The sequence below is a fragment of the Anser cygnoides genome, chromosome 1 (assembly GCF_040182565.1).
Source record: "Anser cygnoides isolate HZ-2024a breed goose chromosome 1, Taihu_goose_T2T_genome, whole genome shotgun sequence".
NCBI lineage: Eukaryota > Metazoa > Chordata > Aves > Anseriformes > Anatidae > Anser > Anser cygnoides.
This window is the reverse complement of record NC_089873.1, coordinates 62,439,463-62,461,125: the sequence shown is the minus strand read 5'-3', so window position 1 is coordinate 62,461,125 and position 21,663 is coordinate 62,439,463. Positions and strand designations below refer to the sequence as shown.

The 21,663-nt window shown below is 44.6% G+C and overlaps 1 protein-coding gene across 1 annotated transcript in view; it reads right to left on the bottom strand.

Moving 5' to 3' along the window:
- The window catches only part of DGKI (diacylglycerol kinase iota), a 219,082-nt gene extending 198,892 nt beyond the window's left edge, over nucleotides 1-20,190 (bottom strand). The window contains exon 1 of the mRNA XM_066998132.1: nucleotides 16,855-20,190. Within this exon, the coding sequence (XP_066854233.1) occupies nucleotides 16,855-17,276 (422 nt within the window). The 5' untranslated portion in view covers nucleotides 17,277-20,190. The remainder of the gene's footprint in view (nucleotides 1-16,854) is intronic.
- Nucleotides 20,191-21,663: the final 1,473 nt, after the last annotated feature.

Below are 21,663 nucleotides of genomic sequence, written 5' to 3'. Positions count from 1 at the left end.
AGCCTTAATAGCACAGGCAAAAGCTCAAGTACCAGTTCACCTAACCTGAAACATTCTAGCTCCAGAAGTCCTGATTTTCCTGACATGAACAAATCCAAAAACAAGCCATGAAAATTTGAAACATCCTTACCTAGCAAGCAGTTAGGTTGCTACAAAATTTATCTTTTAAATTTCACTACCATTTATTTTTTTAAACCAGCTAGAGTGAAATATTAACCACAATTGCACATAGTCTTCCACACTTAAAACCTCAACAAAAAACAATTCATGGAAAGAAAAATTGTGGATTGACACTTAGAATAAGTCCATGTAAGACAGCAGATCTGTTGCTCATTCTAGCATCTCTCTATATAAATGAAATTTCTTTTATAATGCAGCATCCTGAGAGACCCAGAAGCTTAGAGCAATATCCTTTCGGATACACAACTGTTCCTTCAGAGCACATTTACCAAATTTCTCCTAACCCACCTCTCTTTATTTGGAACAATATCTTTATGCATAAAAGTGGTAGCTTTCAGAGGAGGCAAGTGTTATTAGAAAGTTCATCTGCTCCAGCTACTTATTCCTCACTTAAGCTCATAATTAATCCTCTTTTTATGACACCATAATTGTTCCTATGGTAACCAATTATGATGTCACAAACAGGATCAGAATTTTAGATAGGGGAACAGAATTAGCTCCTTCGTTATTTGTTTAAGTCTCTAGTGGCTGTCATTCCTGATCAAATCACTGGTCCCTGAATTGAAAAACCCCCTGTTCTATAAAACACCAATACCTGGTGTTTTAAGGGAAATCAAGCAGAAAAACAAGCAGCAGTGTGCCCATTGAAGGATGGAAAGTTGCCTTGCATGGAGATAATCCCTTTCCAGCCCTGGCAGGTGATTCGTTTGCCCCCTGAAGCAAGAAAACATTGGCAACACTTGCAATAATGTGAGTATACTCAGTAGTCAGACTTGCTATGAATATGATTCATTTTCACATAAAAGCCTAATCCTTCTTTGGATCCTACTAAATATTTCCCTTCTATGATTTCCCACGGCAGTGAATTCCCTATTAAATACACACAAAACAGTCATGTATGGCAAGTAAAGGAAAAGCCCCTGGGCTCACTTATTTCATCATATTTCCTTCTACTAAAACTAAATAACCGCAGTCTATCATCTCTCTTCCTGCAAAATAATCACAAATTTGCTTGAATGCCTGAAGTGATGTACAGTACTGTTCTCTAGTCTTTTTTCATGTCACCTGCATATTTTTAAGCTCACAACAAATGAAAGAAAGAAAAAAATAGGAAAGAACAAAAAGGTTAAATATCAGCCACCCAGGTATCATTCAGCACATCATCAACGTTTTGAGATGTAGCATATTCAAGACAAAGATGCTGTGTCTCTATTCCTCCCCCCACAGATTTAGTTTGCCTAGCTCTGATGAGGTGAATGAGTTAGGGTGCCAGGGAGAGCTAACATCAAGGCTCAAGAAAAAAGAAAGGGGGCTGGCCTCTGGAATGAATGCCAGGAGCTGCACAGAGACACCAGATCCCCTCTAATAAATGCTCCATTCACCAGATGGTGGTATGTCCAGGTCTGCCTTTAAACTGTTAAGGAACGATCCTAAGAGACCAGCATAGTCATGAGCAACGCATACATTTTACTTTCCAAGTAATTTATTGTAGCTCACAGAAAACATGACAATGTGCCCAGATACCACAGATAAGAGAGGCAGAGGGCAAGAGATTTACTTTGGTGTTCTGCACTGGGACTGAAATACAAAACAACTGTCTCCCAGCTGCCCTTGCAGCTGGCAAAGGAAATCCTTTTAAAGATGCAGTTCACAGCAGGCAAAATGGCAACATCTCCATTTGGCTGTAGAGCTACTGCAGCAATTTTTAAAATTGACGTACTTGCCAGCATCCACTAAAAGAAGTCACCACCTCCACTTCAAACCAGATTTATCTCTTGCCAAAAAAAAAAAAAAAATCCCCCAAACTCTCACCCTGTATTTTTTACAAACAGAGTTCCCATGTTTTGCATTTTCTGTTTGGAAACATTTTTCAAACGTTAACGAGCACATGCATCTATTCATCCTCTTTGTAGGAGGGGTCCATATAAAAACTAATTTTAGCTTTGTAAGACTGTTCACCACAAACTGCCTGCAGTCAATAGAAATGGGCTCTTCCAGAGGACAATTTGGAGCCAGAGCCTGAATTAGGCTGGCAAAATTGTCCTCTGGAGAAGACTCTCTTACTTGCTAATGACTATTGAAGACACCAAGGGAAGGTAGCCTTCTTAGCCCCAAATTATCCCTCAAGAATAGTTCCTCCCCTCCTTATATTGACTTCTTCACACATATTAGAGCTCACATTTTTTTCCAGAGCCAGTAAGAAGTGACACTTAACATCAATGCATACACGTGGGGACTGATTCATCACAACAGAGCCATTAGAAGGAAATGCATTAGTCTTAATAGCAAGAACTGCACACACACACGGTCTCTTCCCAAGAAAGTTCTTAAATCCTGAGGGAGTCAGATGTCGGGAACAGCAAAACCAGCACAAGCAGACACTGTTCTTTTGACAGACAAGTCAGCAATCTATTGCCCAGACATAATGTATTATAATAAATACCATTCCTGCTATCCTGCATATCATCTATATTCCTTTTCATGCTGTAGTTATCAACACCCTTCGGTCTCAAACAGAAGATGGTCAGTGACCCTCCACCTGTAGCCATTAAAAATATGATGGTTCCCTCCTCCCCTACTGCCCAGATTAGCTGGATGGGAGCTCCTCCGTCCTGAAAGCCAAATCTGACAGCAACTTGGCTTCTACAAAACCCTGCTGACCCGAGCAGACTGTGGCACAAGCCCAGAACATGGAGGGATACAGTACCATCTAGCCAAGACCCACTACTCTGCCACCCCTCAATGAAAGTGTAGATACCAATCTGACTGCTCCGTGGTCAGAGGGAGAAAGAAGACACAGACATGAAGGAGGAGAGGAAGCAATGTTTTCTGAAGGCAGAAGTCTTTCCAACCCTAAAAATCAGCGATCACTCTCATTTTCTGTATAAGACAAGAGTTAATATCCAATAAGTGACTGCTTGGGTTTTAATATTACTAGGTGCATTCTGCCAGTAGCTCTGGATGCAGGTGCAGAAGATTCTCAGAAAGAAAAGCAAAGAACAAAACAAAATAAAACAAAACTAACTGCAAGTCTTGTGTACGTTCAGCTTTCAAACCCCCCTGGAGAATGACCTCCCTGCTTATCCATAGAAATGTGGACAGCCATCCAGTACCCAATATTAGCCCATTAATATACTTTAATCATGACATCAAGCAGCTCCTGCAAGCAGTCAGAGGACAACTCATCTTTCAGGTTCTAGTCTCTGATCCTTCAGAGGAGGCTAAGTATCATTTCATTGATTAACACTAAATATGGTTATTACAACACAATTCTATCACAGAAGATTAATCATGACCAAGCTAGTTTCACAGATGCTAACAGATAACTTTGGCTTGCCAAAACTCAGCATTTCCATTCTTCGGGAAATTTTGATATTTCAAATCAAAACAAAATAACTTCTTCTGAATCTGAAGGAAAACAAAAATTATCTGAGCATAAAGATATTCCAAAGATTAATAATATCAACTATTCTGTATTTCAGTTAATACGTTCAGAAGTTATGATGAATATTTGAATGTGTTGCTCATCTATTTTTTGAAAACAAAATTAGCATCGTCCCCAGAAGATTTCAGTTGGAAAACATGCTTATGTCAGCAGATTAAAAAATGTTCCACAGGATGTATTTCAGCCACCCTTCTCCACTGTAGAAGGACTGAATTACAGGTGAATATGCATGTTGTGGTACCTTCAGAGGTACTACCTCATATCCAATTTTCCTTCTCTTTTAATTTAGAATGAGAGGCCACTGTTTTAGGAATGGTAATAGGTTTTCCCATTGCTGCTGTTTGAACAGCTCTCTCACAGAAGTCTGTGAAGCCATCCTCACGTTTTTGCATGCACGCGTGACTCAGGATTGAACCCTTCAGACACACCTGCTTGTTTGCATCACTGACTTGTTTGTATTCCTCTGCCATTGGAGTTGTACACCGACATGTACTATTGTGCCTGCAAAAGCTTAATGATACCTGGAAAAGATTCTTTAAGATGATCTCACTGTTTTGCATTTATCCCCCTATTATTTATGTTTTCACACATAATAGAAGCTGCTTTGTCTGCATGTGTAGTAAATTCACCTCATTGTCTTACAACCTCACTGTGAAAAGCTGTTAGATTTGATTCACAATAGGGCCAACATTTCCATCAAGCAAATATCACTCTCAGCACCTGACAAATTGTGACACTGTTTTCAGAGTGACTGAATCAGAAACAAAGCTCTGGCTGGGTGCTGGGGCGGCGGGGGAGGGCTTGGGGAAGGGGGTATCTGGCACAGCCTCTGTGTAGACACGGAGGGCAAGTGCCCAGGCATGGCTCAGCCACAAGACCCGGGAGAGCCCCACGCTCTTTGGCCACTATTCCCAGCATGAGGGGGTGGGAAAGCTGAATTGGCAGGGAACAGCCTTTTGAGACAGCAGGCTGCTTGTTTCAGTGGAAGGGATTTAACATCTTTCTTCTTTCAGCCTTTGGATCAGAGAAGGGAAAGTCGCGCTACAGTTTTCCATCCCAGCTTATTTCCTCCTCCTTTTCTCTGTTTTATATCACTAATGGCCTCTTTCAAACATGGGAAATTTGCTGTGTTAAAGCATCATCTAGCTGACTGTAAGTCATACTTCACACCATCCCTTCCTTTCCTCATCTCAATTACATGTGACCCAATGGAAATTCCTGTCTTTGGTCAGCTAAAGGGCCCAAATGTATGACAGGGGCTGAAATGATCAAAATGTATTTTAATGACCAGCAGATCCCTCAAATACAAGCAGATGGGAGAAGCAAGCATAGCCTGAGCTTCCAGACCCAACTGGGAACCACATCCACATCCTCCAGGAGACCTTCAGCTGCAGCTTTCATTTAGGACATTGCGCAGCTGCAAAGAATAGAAAAATAAGGTCATTGGTGGCAGAAAGGCAAGGCCATCTGGTGTCTTGGCAGTTCACATGTGAAAGAGAACGACCTCTGAATTTCAGGAAGCAAAAGGCATGAGTAATCTCAGGATGAAGGCCAAAGACCAAAAAGAAAGTGAATTACCTTCTGTTTCTGCTAAGTCAGGAGAGAGGTGCAGTCTGCACGTGATGGAAGACGTAGCTGCTGCTCTCTGTGCTACAGCTTTCCTTGGATAAAAAAAAGGCCTTTATCAATTAGGGGGAGCTAGGAGGTAAGAACACAGCTCTTTCACAGACATGGGTCCCCAGTTTTTTCCATTTCCCTCCCAAAATTAGTCATTCCTTTTTGTGTTCCAGCAGAGAGACAGCAGGAGCTGTGAAGAGAGAGGAACCCTACACAGGGGTTCAGCAGCTGTGGCTCACTCTTTCTCTGTATTCACTTTGTATATTTGTTTTATCTGAATTCTGTACAAAACCAGGTACTAATATGAATGCTAAGCTGAAACACTTTCTTAGAAAAGAGGGAATTGAAAATGTAAGCAGCTATTGTATGAACAGGCTGAAGCTATTTTCACAGCCCTATCAGAGCTGATGACAGAATTATATTTGGTTACTTTCCCTCCTGCACTTAAGGAGGTGGGGAGAAGGAGAGAAGACCATATTGCCCAACCCAGGAATTAAAAGAGGCTTTTCTTTAAAGTCTTCAGTTATCTCATCTCTCACATTTTCACCAGACTAGAGGTAAAATTGGGAAGAATGCATTACTTGGTCTTTAATACACTGACACTGGGAGGCTACGGCTGAGGAAATTAAAAATATTTGTGCGTCACACTGAAGATGTCTTCTGGTTACGAGTAATTGCCATCAGAGATAGCTTAGCTCTGTGCCTTTCATAAAAGAAAAAGAAAAAAAAGGAGCAGAACTGACTTCATTTACATTTAAAAAAAAATCACGTATGAGATTCTTTTAAGACATGTTCTTCAGTAATGGGAGAGCTCACAAGTTCTCTGGGTCCATCCTGCCCTGGGAAGCAGTTCACAAAGTGCTTCCAGCTTGATTTTGCCTACATGCTTGAAGGAGCACATGTAATGCTTGGAAATGCAATACCTGGCTTTTGTTGATGGCCATCACACTCCCAAGAAGGGTGAGACAGTGGTCTGCACAAAAACTTGCTGTGGGCTGGAAGAGTCCAGGCTATTCCCAGGGGAAAAATACATGCAATATCCTTTCTGGAAAGCAGAAAAGCTGTGCTCCAGCCAGCCCTTCCACTGGGGGGCACCTCCGCTCTCCAGGCCAGACTGTCAACAGCCACCCCTGCTGAGGGTTAGCTTTTCTCCCTTTAAAATGGAGTAAGGTTTGTTAGGAAAGGAGATGTTACAGGACAGAATTGTCACTGCTAGCTCACTTGTCTGAATCCTGGTCAAACTGTTAGTTTATGAACATAGCGCACAAGCTTTGTGAGGGGACATCTTGACTGTTATATTGGTCTCAGTCCAGCTCATAATTGCCCCAGCATCACAGCCAACATTAGTCATCCCTCCCACTATCCACTGAAAGGAAAGAAAATAAGAGCTGACAAGACAGAGACCAGATAACCCAACGCTCAGTAAGCTTGCTGTTTACCCCGGATCATAGCACATTTGTCAAGTGATGATATGGCCCACGTCAGACTCAATGAAATGAAAAAAACATTGTTCCAGCCTGAACAGCAAAGAGCAAATCAAGATTCGCAAGGCCAAAAGAGACCATCCAAGCATCACCATGCTACCTTGTATTCAAGCCACTGTTAGTCTACTCCAGTACTATTTGTCATGTATCAGCAGGGTCTGCTGAGCACTTTTCAGCATTCCTTCAACAAGTTATGAAGCCTGAAAAGCTAAAGAAGGCAACTGTTTCCTCCTTCCTTTTGCTATAGGATTGCAGTTACTCAGAGAAGTCCAAGAACTGTCTGTCTATATATCCAATTGCACTTTAAAGATGTACTACTTTGCAACCACTGCAACATATTCTTCCATGGTAGAGCTTGAAAAACTCCAGTACTACAGATGGAAAGGGGGAAAGGAAGCAGCTTATCATGAGTGTCTTGATCAGAGATGCAGCAGCAGACTATAAAGCTCACGCTGGCCATGGCAGACAAGAAAAAAACCTGTCGGAGCAAGCTGAATAATTTAATCCTAACCTTGTAGAATGTGAAGCACGGTGTTTATGTAGCTGTGTGTTCTTCATTCAGCGTACATGCACCACGCAGATACATAAACCCACACAAAGCACCAGTGTATTGGCAGGAATCAGGAAAAAGCCAGAAGCATGCTGCAAGGCTGAAGACAGGGCAGCAAAGGCAAGCTACAGAATGAGAAGGGAGAAAGAGCAACTCACAAAAACTAAAGAGATCCAGGAATTCTATTTCAGCAAAACCTGGCCAGGGACAATGCAGGTACAGTGAGAAATGACCTGCTTCAAAGCAAAAAGTACTGCTCTGCAGAAGTGACAGTTGCAACTGTTGGCTACCTGCAGAGGTAAAATGAAGAATCGCTTAAGTTGCTCTCGGCTAATGGAAGGCCACCTGCAACCAAACATGCCGGCTGCATCACTACAGCTGCTAATTCCTTCTTCAATGTCTTTTTAAATCAGGCTGAAACCTGGAGGTGACTGCAGCACCAGCAGCCAAGGATTCTATGAGCATAAGCAGCTGGCAACACACTGGTACTGGATATCCCTGAAGGCAACAGCAAAGGCATTTTTCTTTTGTTTCCTATCTAGACAGGTTTTTAACATGAGTCTCAGTGTCTCAACTTACAACTAACCTCAAAACTCATAATGAAACTTTATTCACATCACTGGCATTTCACTTGTTCCACAGGAGAGTCCATTGCCCTCTAGGGCATCATCTTGAAACCATAAATCAGGCTAACATCAGCAATTAATACCCGAGGACCTAGCCTTGCATGCACCTACACATGGCATTTCATTGCCTTCAGAGAACCTGCAGGATGCGGCGCTCCAGTTGGAATGAAACTCGATGTGTTTTCACAACAAAAGGATGTCCTCCTGGGATCATTCACTAATTGGATAAAAGCATAAGAACTACACCATTACCATCCCTAGAGGAAACTCATTAGCAACCTAATGAAATAAAGTGATGACAGGAAGGTATTTTCTCATCATCTTTTAATGCTAACAGGCTTCAAAGCCATTTCACTTCCTCACCCTCTCCTATGGTGCCCCGAAACCCCACGGCACCTCTCAGAGCATCACAGACAGTCCCCTCTCCTGCATATTACACAGCATCAGGGAGCAGTTTCAGAGCACAGAGGGATTCTAAGTTGTCCAACTCATCATCTTTGATGAATCTGTGCAATTGAAGCTTAATCCCTGCCCCACTTGGAAAATGTTCCCCAGTGGGTCAAGTTTCCCGATGAGTCATACAGCTTAGAAGGCATATAATCTGCCTATTAGGGGTTTCACTGTTTGTTTTTAAGAAAAGTCAAGCTCAGAAACACTAGAAAGAAATTACAAATATAAAACAAGCACTGCATAAGCACAACACTTTTTTCTTTTCTTTTTTTTTTTTATATAAGTGTTTATATTAAATGAGAATTTCATTTTCTCCTCCTGTAAACAGTGTCAGGTCATACTCCCAGACACTTGTGTATTGTAGATCTAAAGTATGATTGGTTAGGGCTATACATATTAAGCACGTTATTTAGTAATGGAAAGGGAAAAATGAAGAATTTTTAATCCATCTGAAGAAGATAAAGCAAGACAGGGTATTCACCTACCACTTTCACGCTATATGTACCTACATCTCTCATCCCCAGAGAAACAACTCCCTCCAAGTCCCTGAACATTCAAAGAGAGCCCACATCTTTCCACCAGGGGCTCTTACATACCGTCAAACAACCGAAGCCATCAATATTATTCATCTCTGCAATGGATCTATAGCCTAGCTGAGGCTATAGGGCAGCTAGCGGCACCATTCCCTGATCCCAGTGAGTAAACTCATTGCTCACAGCATATGCCTCACTGGCAGCCTGAGAAAGTAACATCCTACAGCTACTCATACCCCATGTTTATCCACAAAGATACGCAGGAGGAGCAATGATGCAGAAAGTTAGTGTATGCCTCAATTAGACACCTCTATTCTCTCTAAATATGTGGCCATTTGTCTACGACAATGGGGATTAGTGTTACGTACTATGGAGGGCCAATGATCTGGAAAACCTTCTAGGAAGAACTGGAAACTGCTACCCCTCAAAGTGCAGACACACCAGATGATGAAAAGCAGTTTCCCATCATGAACTGCAATTTTTGAAGAGAGATAAGCTTTTGAACAGCTGTTAATCAGAAGGGGAGGCTGGCAGTGCCATTCAGAACTGCACTTGAAGGGAAATCCAGGACTGAAAGGTTCAGGACCTCATTACCAAGACCTTTTCTAGAAAGAAAAAAAAAATTTCAATCCACCATGTTTCCTCAAAAACACAGTACAGAAAGGATGGGATAAGTATCAAGCTCAGTCCCAGAGCATAGACAGACCAAGCCCTACACCTACTTACTTTGTCGAGAGTGCTGTAATTGGTGACCACTAGAACAAAAACTCTTCCCCACCACCACCACCCCTTATCTACATTTAAGCAGAGCCATTTTATTATGTTAGTTGGAGGTGCTAGGAAATTCAGGACAATCAGTTAGTGCCCTGTGGCAGCCTCGGGCTAGCACAGCTCTTTAAAAATGAACTGTCCCACTTGCTCCATGCACAACAATTCAGAGGCAAAACTTGGGAATATCTTGTGTTACCTGCTTAGGAAAGCTTGGGTACCTGCTCAGATCAAATCACAGTATTCATGCACAGATGTCCTCTGCTGCTTCCCCAAATTTCAGGTTTGCTCTGAAAGTTGCAGTTTTGATCCCTCCTCCTCCCTCCCCCTTCTAGAAGGGTGGCTTGCTGTTAGAGCTAGGGTTAAGGACTGGTTCCCAGTTTAGCACACAGACTCCACATGCCATCTTGAATAGGTCACCATCTTCCTTTTTCTCAGCTTTCTCCATCCCTAAGGCTGTAATCTGTAAGTGGTAACATCCACCTAACAAAGACAGTGCAGAATTTGACTATTTGTAAATCCACTTTGAAAAACACCATACAATGGACAAGTAGTAGATTTCTGCTTAAGGTAAGGATCTGACCAACAAACCAGATTTTTCATGTTAAAAAGCAAAGCATTGTTCCTTGACACTATGCTGTCTCCTACTCCATTCACAGTTCTCATCTGCAGACAGGGAGACTTAGGTCTTTTATAATTGAGACACAATTCTAGTGAAATTTAAGGTGAAATACCCCCCTTCTCTTCCTAACCACAGTCGTCCCAAGCCCAGTGTTATCCTCAGAGAGATATTCAGGCACAGTCTGGATAAGGAAGCTGTGCTGTGCAGGATCATGGCCAACCTGTGGCATGTGCCAGCTAGCACACACTAGATGAGGTGGTGTGGGTGCGAGGGCTGCACGTATCTTAATCTTGATGGATGTATTTTTTCTTGAATTCAATTAATAAGCAAAAAGCAGCTTGCACATTTCCAGAGAGGTTAGGGGAAGCCTTTATGAGTTGACTGGATTTCTATCATCTTCCTTGCTGGCAGCATCAGATGGATTGGACATGCATCAGGGATAGCCTTACCAGAAGCTCAGCACAGGAGAACTGAGGGACTGCCACTACATGGGCCCCAGGGCAGCAGCTGTACACACAGGCCAGCACATCTACACTGAGAGAAGCAGGAAAGAGAAATAGAAAGAAAAGTAGTCTAGACTGAAAATGAGAGCTGAAACTGGGGCAGAGAGACCTGGGGGCTTTAGATATGGCTACAGCTCTTTCAGACAGGCCCAAGGCCTTCACCATGAGCAAACACCTGAATATTCATAAATACCTAGTACCTCCACAGAAAGACACTTAAATACAGGGAGAAAAACTGCACACAGTATACTGGAATTAGTAACATAACAGCAACCCTTCAGCTTATGTTCCTGCACATTTTCACAGAGCAGACAAAAAGAGAAGTCTCAGCCCACACAAAATTATTTACTAGAAAGTACAGGTGATATTCCCACATAAACGCAACCTGGAAAACACACAGCAGAGTCCTCTATGTCCCTGTCCTGTCACACACCTTCCTTCGCCCTAAGGTTATGCACCATGACATCACCTTACCCACACATAGCCAGCAAATACCCAGCACTAGCCCACATGGAGATGCCTATGGACACATACAAGCTTCTCCCAATGTACTCTTACACCTTTTTTCATACACACCACATCCCACACAAGTGCGTAACTGAGTTAACACATCTCCTCCACTTACAAAGGGTTAATAAAAACTTGGGGTTTGGGAGGGTCAGTGGGAGAGAGAAAGGAGCTCCAGCTTTCCACATCCATTTTACTCCCAGGTGAGGCTCTTCATAGTTCTGAAACTAAAAGAAGTGGCCACAACACTGCAAGCCTCCTTTACCTAATTCCTCCCCCCTTCTTTAATATTTGGAGAATCCTTCAGCTGATTGCCAGTGTCTCATGCCCAGGCTGTAAAGCACAGGAGCACAGAAGAGTATTGCATGTAGGCATCACCTCCCCGATATCCCATCTATGTTGCCAAGTTGGCCAAATAAAAATCTGCCAAAAGCCTGGAGAAGCTTCAATCAAATCATTTAATCAGCCCCATGACCAGCCCTGGTGAGATCTGCCTACCTGCTCATTTCTTCCCAAGGAACGGCCAGAACAACACTGCCTTTCCACCTTATCGAACTCACGTGGCAGCTGATTCAGCATTTATTACCTGATAACATTTTCCATCTGCAAGAGTCCCAGGGCAATCTGAGCCTACAGGTCTGTGCCAGTACTACATAACAGCTTTGTCATGCGCTCGTAGAGGCTCCCCATTTCAAATCCCTCAGGTGTTTCTCTGCTTCTGAGCACATACGTAATGCCTCCGCAGCACACATGCAGCTTTACTCAGAATTATCATTCATAACGTGTCTTTTGCAAAGTACTGCTAACTTCATATAAAAAGGGAGAATGGAAGAGGTGTGCTCTAAATTCAAAGAACTAGTCCTGTTACTTTGTGTGACCTACAGACATTGATGGCTAGCCTTGCAGCCATCTCTCTAAGTCAGTAGGGAATTTTAAAGGCAAACCTGTTTTTCCTGTGGTATTAGTCTTTGTTTCTGAACTATCCTAGCCTTTTTCTGCATTTGTTCCAGCACAACACAGGGCTTCCATTTCTTTCCTCAAAGCTTTAGACATGAAAGCCAGTGTTACAAAGGTCCCTTCATGTACCTAAAAGTGAGAAGTGGTGTCCTTTGGGAGAAAACGAAGTGGTGAGGGGTGTTTTGGGTGACAAAGTAAATTGAGTCACTGTTGTGCGAGTGGGTGGTACCAACCCTGTGCAGAGCATACCCGAAACTCTAACAAAAGAACGGCGTAAGCAGATCTTACAAGATTAAGCCAGAGAGCAAGCATTATTTTCTTGACATTTGATAGAGGATAAAAATAAGTCCATCATCTTCATGCAGAACAACCTTGCTAATTTATAGAAATAGGACATATCAAGATTCAAGGAAACCTGAATATAAGAAATAAACAAAAATCAAAAGATCAACGGTTTGTGTTGGATGTTTTCGTTTTTACGAATGTCAGTCAGATTTAATTATTTTAAATGCTACACAGTACACTAGTAAATGCTGTCATATTTCATAAAATAATTAAGTCTTAGTAATAGGAGACACCTCTACCATCCTGTCTGTATTTAACATTTGCTGAGAAGCGATGTGAGTCTTATGATTATTATCACATCTGTAAATAAATGAAGCAAAACCCAAGGATGTTTCCTGCGCTTAAGTTTCTATTTTGGTCCAAGGATTCATCTGTAGTCCCAGGTACTCATGTTCTCTGTCTCATCCAAACACACCAGCAGTGACGAGGCCTGTTGAATTGGGGAACTTCCCAGGATTTCTCTGCCACGACTTTTCCCCTGCAAATGCAGGAACAAAACCCACTCTGATTATCATTTTGGCCCCTTTTTGCCAGAACTACCAACCACGTATTGCTGATGATGCGGGCAGAGAGGTCGGCTTGGTTCTTGGCTTGTTTGCAGACCTACCCACTTAACATGGGAGGGCACTGAGCAGCTTTTCATGGCTGGTCAGAAAAGCACCAGGCGTGGAAACTCAACCCACCCGTTTCAGACAGAGACACCTCTGAGCGGATCTGGGCTCCAACGGACACGGCAAGCTGAGAAAACCACCTCTGGCCACTTCTATTACTAAAAGTGAAACTCAGTATCTCCATCTCAGGTGAGCCACCGGAGCCAAAAAAGCACACCACCAGCCTGCTGCCTACCAGCATTGGGCCACTCCATGGGTCTCCTAACAGCCCCAGTTTTGGGAAACTAAGTCACAAACGAGCAAGAATCCTGAAGTCTGCTGTGCACAACATCAGGCAGGATTCCTCCGCTTGGTCAAAGTGAAATTACATTTCCCTAGATAAACTGTCCCCTAGTGACAATCAGTTGCCAAATGCCACTTGAGCTCTCACAAGAGAGCCATTAAAACTTCAGACTTACTTTTTTTTTTTTTCTTCCCAAGGCCACTAACCAAGATTCCCTGGATTTCTAGATAATAATTATTAAGAAATTAAAAATCATTTGCATTATTGATGGTTTGAGTTCGTTTTTAGCTTAGGTTTTGTTGTTGTTGCCGTTGTTTGTGTTTTGGACATTTTTAAGTAAAAGCTTAATTTCTCTTTATTTCAAAAATTATTTGGAGGAAATTTCATGTGTACTTTAGCTAAAAGAGACCGTAGAGTTCTTCACAGTACCCTGCAGTGACAAAAATAATGATAAAAATTTAAAGGACAGAAAATTTTGCCTATTGCTCATGTCACAACACCTAGTACACATTCAGCCAGGTCTAGCAACAGGGGAGGTAAATACTATTCCAAGAAGCAGTCAGTCTGCAGAGAGCATTTCTCTTTAGCAGGGATGCTTATTTGATTCATTTTTCCCCCTTCTCTCCATTTGCCAATTTCTTTGCAGTGACTTTGAGTTCTATCAATTTATGAGAAAAACATATTTTTCACTCTGAGCCCATGGTTCAGATTTGTAAGCAGGAAAGCCAAAGAGTCTTTAAGATGCTTAATTCCACATCTGTAGGGTAAAAATTAGCCCTAGACATGGCTGCTTATCTGTTGGCATTCTGAAGTTAGCATGCAGCTCCTACATAGGCTGTCCTGATATAAGTGGACGAGGATGAAAAGGGCAACCATTTCTCTGAGTTTTCATTCGGGCTGCATGGGGACCAGCTCTGCAAGATGCCCCTCACCAAGGAGGGGACACCCTGGGTTTCCGACCACCTCCCTGCCCCTCAGTGGGACAAGTGGTACCCTCCAGCCATGGGCTGAGGTGCAGCAGCACCGCCGCTCACGGCATGGTGTATCGGGAAGGGCAGGCACCCCGTCTGCAAATTAAGATCCGCTTAAGTAATGTGTGTTGGCAACACATAGACACACACACAAACAGGCACGCTTTAAAGCCATTAACTCACACACAAGCACAGATAAGTGGCATATCCCCACTGTGTATGTATACATAATTATATCACATTACTGGGAAGAAAACAGCAAGCAGACATCTATTCTTAAAGGAATTAAGACTGTTTGGTGCAGGAAAAAAGCTTTGGGAGCATGGGATGTAAGGTGGTATGTGATGGCTGGGAACACAGCGAGGTCAGTGGGGCTTGGGAGCTCCCTATGCAACACACCTGTAGTATTTACAGCATTACAGCATAGCAACAAAAATAAGGGAAAAATGGATAATACTTTAAGCCAAATTCAAGTAAATCATGTTTGCATGATAGGGAGTGATAAACGTAGAATTGGTACAGGAAACATATTTCTTCACCCACTTTTCTTCCCCCCCCGTAGCAATACCTTGACCTCTCTTTCAGCCATCTACTTCATTTCTTCAGTTGTCAAAAACAGAATTGTTACATGCATTTGCAGAACTTTAAGCAAGTTCTAATTATATTTTTTGTTGGTGTTTTTTTTTTCTGCTCATATAAATGAAGATATATGGGTGTTTGTCAACGTAACATACATATGAGCTATGAGCTCCTATATGAGCTGTTTGAAAGGCAGTGCAAAGCCTTGAATAACTTCTACTGTACTAGTGGATAAGGGAGTCCAAGTACCAACATAAATAGATTTTTTTTTAAATATAGTCATTTACATTTACAAATGTATTTCAACACCATAATTTACAGAGATAATGGTAGCAATTTGAGGAGGCTGGGGGTTGTGGGGTGTGGAGAGCTCAGCAGAGGTCCTTTATGAAAGTCTTCCATTCTTCTATCTACTCCGATCATTCCCATGGATAAATGAGAGTGCACATATTATTTGTAGAAAACCAGTTCCAATAGAAAAAGTGTGGAAGTCTAAGGATACAAAGAAAATGTACTTTCTTGCACATAGTCTAAGTCAAATGGAATGAGTAATGTGCATCAAGAGGTGTTTAGGAAAAGGCTTCCTTATCTAAACATTCAGGAATTGTCGTACACCTCCCTAGCTGGAGGAGGAGAAAGGCAGGAGGAAGAAGAGAAATAAACCCTGCATTTCTCCTATTAGCATTTATTTAAAACTCTTACAAATATACACCATGCAAAAAACTTCAATACCACCTATAGCTTCAGCACACTTCTAGATAGTCTAGAAAGCAGGGTACTACAGATTTTAATATCTCCCCCCCTCTCCTCAGAAGGGGAAGATGTCCAAACTAACGAAATAAAAATGAGAACATACAGCCCGAGTAGAAGCATCTCCAAAAACGTGTGTTACAAACCCCATGCCTTCTCTGCCAAGATGATACCCATTAGCAAATCTGCCTTGTTAACCATTACTTCAATAGCCCACCTACGGAATCTGCCTTAACCAGCAATAGGCAACACACTGCTAAGTGGCGTGTGCTAGAAAAACTAGCGGGATAGACGTGCAAAAGTACTGAGAGGTTACTGGTATAATATAATGCCCTCTAGGTGTTCAGTAAGTTTCTCCTTTTCACATCACTCACCTTATGGAGTCCTGGATGAATCACCCCAAACTTTACGCTCACCACCGAGACCATCACCCTTCTGAGGAGGTCTCCCTGCATAGCTGAAGTATTATATAAAACTTCAGCTATGAAGAGTGTTTAATTACATCATTCTTAAGCCCTACCACATGCAGAGACTCAAACCATTACTAAGCTATCTCAGATTTAAGCTGACAGCATGAACACGTTAAAAAAAAAAAAAGTAACTCCGTGTCAGGGGAGATTCTTCTCTTGCCTACCTAAGCCTAGAAGCACTCTTTCGCTGCAGAGACAAAACAAGGAGCAGCTCTGTGCTTCCTACCCTCTCGGCTAAGAGCGCTCATCCCTAGCACGCTGCAACACCAGTAGCTGATGGCGTGCTGCCTCTGCAGCCAGAATTAGGTAAGACCGAAGAACTTTTTTGCATTAAGCATCTCAGACAGCGATCGCTGGCTGTCGGCAGCTGCTGACCGTTAGCAGACTGCCGGCGGTAGCAGCAGAGCGGCCAAACCCCGCCACCCACTCACCCGTACAGGTGCGTTCCCAGGACGAAGGAGCCGGTATATTGGTTACCGCGGGCAGGGGATAAAGGCACAGCGGCAAAACCGCAAGACCCTGGTTACGAAAGCAGCGCCCTGCCCGGGCTGTGGCACGCCGCGGGGGGGCTGGTGGCAGCGGGCACGGGGAGCCGGCACCCACCTGTAGGACACCTGCTTCCTGAAGGTGAGGCTCCGCAGCTTCTCCTCCAGCGACTCCTCGCCCGCGCCCAGCCCCGGCTCCTCCGGGACCCCCGCGGCTCCCGCCGCCTCCCCGCCGCCCTCGGCCCCCCGGCAGCCGCCCGCCGCCCCCGGCTCCTCGCCGCCGGCCGCGGCGGGGGGGTTCATTGCGGCGGGGGGCCGCGAAGGACGAGGAGGGGGAGGAGGGGGAGGAGGAGGAGGAGGAGGAGCGGGAGGGGGGGGCGGCCGGGGGGCGGCGGGCGGCGGCTGCAGGCGCTGGGGCGCGGCGGGGGCCGGGGGGGCGCCGCCGCTGCCGGGGCCCCGGGGCGCGCTGCGAGCCGCGGCGGCTGCAAATGGCAGCGCGGGCGCGCAGCATCCATCGGCGGCCGCACCGCAGCGGGGCATTGTGGGAAACTCCCGGCCGCGGCACGCCCCCCCGGGACACGCCCCCGCCGCCGCCCGCCAATCGGAGCGCAGGGAGCCGCCGCCAGGCCACGCCCCGGCACGCCCGGACACGCCCCCGCGGGACGGGGACCGGGACCCCGGCGGCCGGGGGGGGCAATTATTTTAATAGAATGAAAATATTTAATCGAATATTTTATTTAATAGAATAAAAATGTTTTATTTAATTTTATTTTGTTCCATTTTATTTTATTTTATTCCATTTTATTTTATTTTTATTTTTATTTCTTTTTCTTTTTTCTTTTTTTTCCTTTTTCTTTTTCTTTTTTTTCCTTTTTCTTTTTTTTCTTTTTCTTTTTTTTCTTTTTCTTTTTTATTTTTCTTTTTTTTTATTTTTTCTTCATTTTATTTTTCTTTCTTTATTTTTTTTGTTTTATGGGAATCTGCCATTACGTGCTCGCAGCCCAAACAGCCAGCCCCACAGAGCTGTCTTCCATCACAAACCTCACAGTGTCTCATAGTAAAATGACTCGTCCTCCCACCAAGTTAGCCCCCTTACCCTATGGGGGGAATGAAGGAAAACTTTGGAGGTGGGTACTGTTTAAGCACATGAGCTAGCAGTGAGAATGAGACTAAAAAGAATGGAAAAGGTCAAGCTCTGGGGCTATATGAAAGTTATAGCACAAATTATGCTCTACAAGTGCTTTATCTTCTGCATCCAAAACCTGTCCAAGGCAAAGTGATGGAAAGCTGTAAGAAAAAATAAATAAATAAATAAATAAATAAAAGAGGAGAAACCTGAACATCACCACTCTCCTGAGAAGGCAAGCCCTACAGGAACAGATTTCATGCATTTTCATGAATTTCCATTTCCCTCCCTCTTTGCGATACCTTTGCACCAGCACAGGCAGTGACAAAGCCCAAAGGCACACAGGCAAGCAGCATTTACATGCTGCTGTAGGCACCAGAGTTGCACCAGATGTTGCAATACCTTGGGTGTAAGTGAGCCAGCCTTAAGCCATTCAATTGGCTCTTTAAACCTGAGCTTTTCTCCTCCTCCAAGCCTATTTAAAGTTTCAGCTTATCCGTACTTAGCACACATCATGTGTACATCGCTTGCCTCGACTTCAGTAATGACAGGCTCCCCGAAAAAAAACAATGTTTTCCCATCCCCTGTTGGCAGGAAAGAAGGGTGATGAAAAGTATCTCTCTTTGCTACAGTTCGAGCATTTTAAAAGTTTAGCCAACCTTCAAAACGATATTCCATCCATATGCATGGATGATCTATGTGCACATGCTTCCTCCAATCTGTACATAAATTTCCTCCCGCAAACATCAGACTACTTTTAGTTACTAATGAAGCACATGGAAGAAAGCACAATAAAACAATGTAAAACATGGCTTCATAGAAGCAAAACTAAAGCTGTTGTGCAGAGCTGCTAAATAAAGGTCCGGATCCTGCTCTCAGCTGCAGGCAGAGAGATCTGCAGGCCAGCAGGAACTCTGCAGGCCAGCAGGAGCTCTGCTGGAAGCATCCCTGCCTTTTCCATGGGACCTCAGAAAGCCTCCAGACGAACTTGCAGGGAAGCTAGCAGCCAGTATTGCTAGTGAAAGCATCCACTTTGAGAGCACGTGGCCACTCTTTTCACAGAAAGAAGCTACAACCTTTTGGGATGGAACCACCAGAGACCTGTTTGGACCTATCCTGAAATCCAGCTTCAGGGACACGGAGCATTGCCGTAAGCCCTGCTCGAGTCATTTAAAGTGCCTTTGAGCCTTTGGTGTTGTTGAGAACCGTATGTGCTGTTGCTCTGGAAAGATGCCAGTGGCATGTGCAAAAACACTTCGGTTCCACACGAGTTTTGCACTTGGAGAGCAGAACAGCATGCACCATCCACAGCCCTGCTCCTTTCAGCCCCTGGTCCATGGCAGAGCAGCTCCGTGGGCTGTGCCCCTGCAAACTGCTCCAGCTGTCCCTGAGCACTGGTGCAAAGCCCAGGAGCAAACAAGAGTTTCCTAACCCTCCCTTTGGCTAAAATCCAGGCCAGCGAGCCACGTGCTCCTTCCCCAGCAGGAACCATATCGTGGCTCCTGCTTGTCAGCAGCAATGTTGCCCACTGTGCGCTGGGATTACCTGCTTTAACTCCAGCTGCCGCGATTTGCATGACTCATTTGCAACGCGAAGTGCTAAAGCAACTTCCTATACCTTTTGCTGAATGTGAGCAATTGTGAGCGAACCCGAGGCTGGGGAAGGAAAGCCCTGCTCACACAGCCGCACCTGCGGCACAGCTGGCAACCCCGGTGCTTTTAGACAGGCAACAACGGCAGGAACTTCCTCGGGTTCGCTCACAGACGTGCCTGCAGACCTACTGCTGTACCGGGGGGCGAATGAGGAGCACAGAGAGAGATTTCCAGCAGGTTTTGCCAATATCTGGGAGCGCTGTGCTGGCAAAAGCCTGGATTCCCACAGCAGGTGTCTTCTTCCTCAAGCTGGCTCAGTGGCGGGGCCCCCTGCTCGTCGGGGGAGCTGGCGAGCTTTGGTGGGTGACAGGCACTTCTCCTGGAGGGACCTTACAGCAGGTGGATGGGGGAATGGAGCAGGAAATGCTGAGGGAGGAGGGAATTCAGCCTTTTGGAGTCAAGCCAGGAGGAGGAGGTTTATTCTGTCACTCACGTGCCTGCTAAAGCCCGTCCTGAACACTCCAGTGTGCACAGGCTGCTAAGTTGTATGCAATGGGAGGGACTGAAAATCTGGTAAATAGGTGAAAATATGAAAAAGAAATGGGAGTAGGGAAGAAAGGGATAAGATAACCTTACAAGGTTGGTGTGCCAGGCTGGCCAGGGAGAAGTGAGTCTACTAGGAATGTCCATACTCCTTAGGGCCATACCAAATTCACCCTCAAGGTAACACAGATAACAACCCTTCACTTGAATCAGCAGGTCAGCACTTGAATTTCAGGCACTGCTTATCCCGCAGGGACTGACGGTGGCTGAGGTGACATGTGGAGATCTGCCCTCACCTACGCAGCTTCTCTGCTGGGCAGAGCAACCTCACCGAGCAGCTTGCCAGTGCTGGCTCTGGTCAGTTATCTGGTGAGCTTTGGCTTTCTGATACTTTTTTCTTTTTCTTTAACCAATTTTCAGCTATTTTGCAGCATTGCTGCTCCCCTTCCTGCACGCAGGCTGCCACAGCTAGAAGTAAGCCCTGGCTCCTGTTGCTGAGGTGCTCCGTGGCGGTGACAAGGGCCTGATCCTGGCTTGGAAGCGCCTCGGTGCTGCACCTCACAACCTCCACAGTCCAAGCCCAGGAATTCACCAAAAGGGTTTAAAATGGAGGTAACCAGCACCCCAGCACCACTTTGACCAAAGGAAGTGAGACAACCCAGCAGACATGGGCTTGCTCTACAGTGATTGGTTTTTTGTCAGTTGTGTCACAGCAAAGATAAAGGCCAGACCATGCATCTTCCTCCTTACTGGAGATAATCAGAAAAGATCATTTTATAGCAACATTTACAACTCTTGCAAATACAACTTAAGATTAACTCAGTTACAAAAAGTTAAACAAGTCATTCCTTACAACATGGCTCCTGTGTGGAGTGCTTGAAGCCCTTGTGAGACAGCACCAAGAAAATGAGAAATCAAGTCATTTGCTTCAACTTTTTGAAGCACAGATCAGAGGGAGACAAGGCACACAAGCATTATGCGTTCTATTTGAATCAAAATATGATCTTGTTTTTAATTACTAGCTCCACTAGATCTCCTTTCTTTGGTTTATCTTTATGGAGAGGAGAGAGCCACCATTAGCCCCGTTTCACAGACCACGAAACTGAAGCCCAGAGAAGAGTCAGCCAAGTTCCCCGCACACCATGGGCAGGGCTAGTTCCAGGAGCTCGTTTCCTCAGTCCCTGCCCTTGCTCTCTGCATGACTACCGCAGAATAATTTTCTTTATGGCAAAGGTGTAGGCTTTTTCTCACTGCTTCTAAATTCCTGTCTAATGGGGTCCATTTTTCTAAAAAGCCCAAAGCAAACAAACAAGGAAAGAGAGCACTGCTAATGGATCCACCACAAAATATCTGCCGGGTTGATGAAGTCCGTGTGATTATAAAATAGGCATGAGGCTTGTACAAGAGCAAAGGATGGAGATTCACTGCCCAAACCATGCTGGGATAGGCATGTGCAAGCTGCATTGCATCCTTCCTCCTGCCTTGCAGAGGGAATGAGCCGGAGGAAGAGTGTCAGTGCCCTGAATCCAAGCAGAAGCAGGCTTTCCAAGGAACAGCATGTACCGAGGGGTGAGAGGTAGCGAGCACGACAGCTTATCACCCAGCATTGCTCCACTGGATGCGTGGGTTTCTTTTTTAATCACAGGCTCCCTGCAGCTTCGCCCGC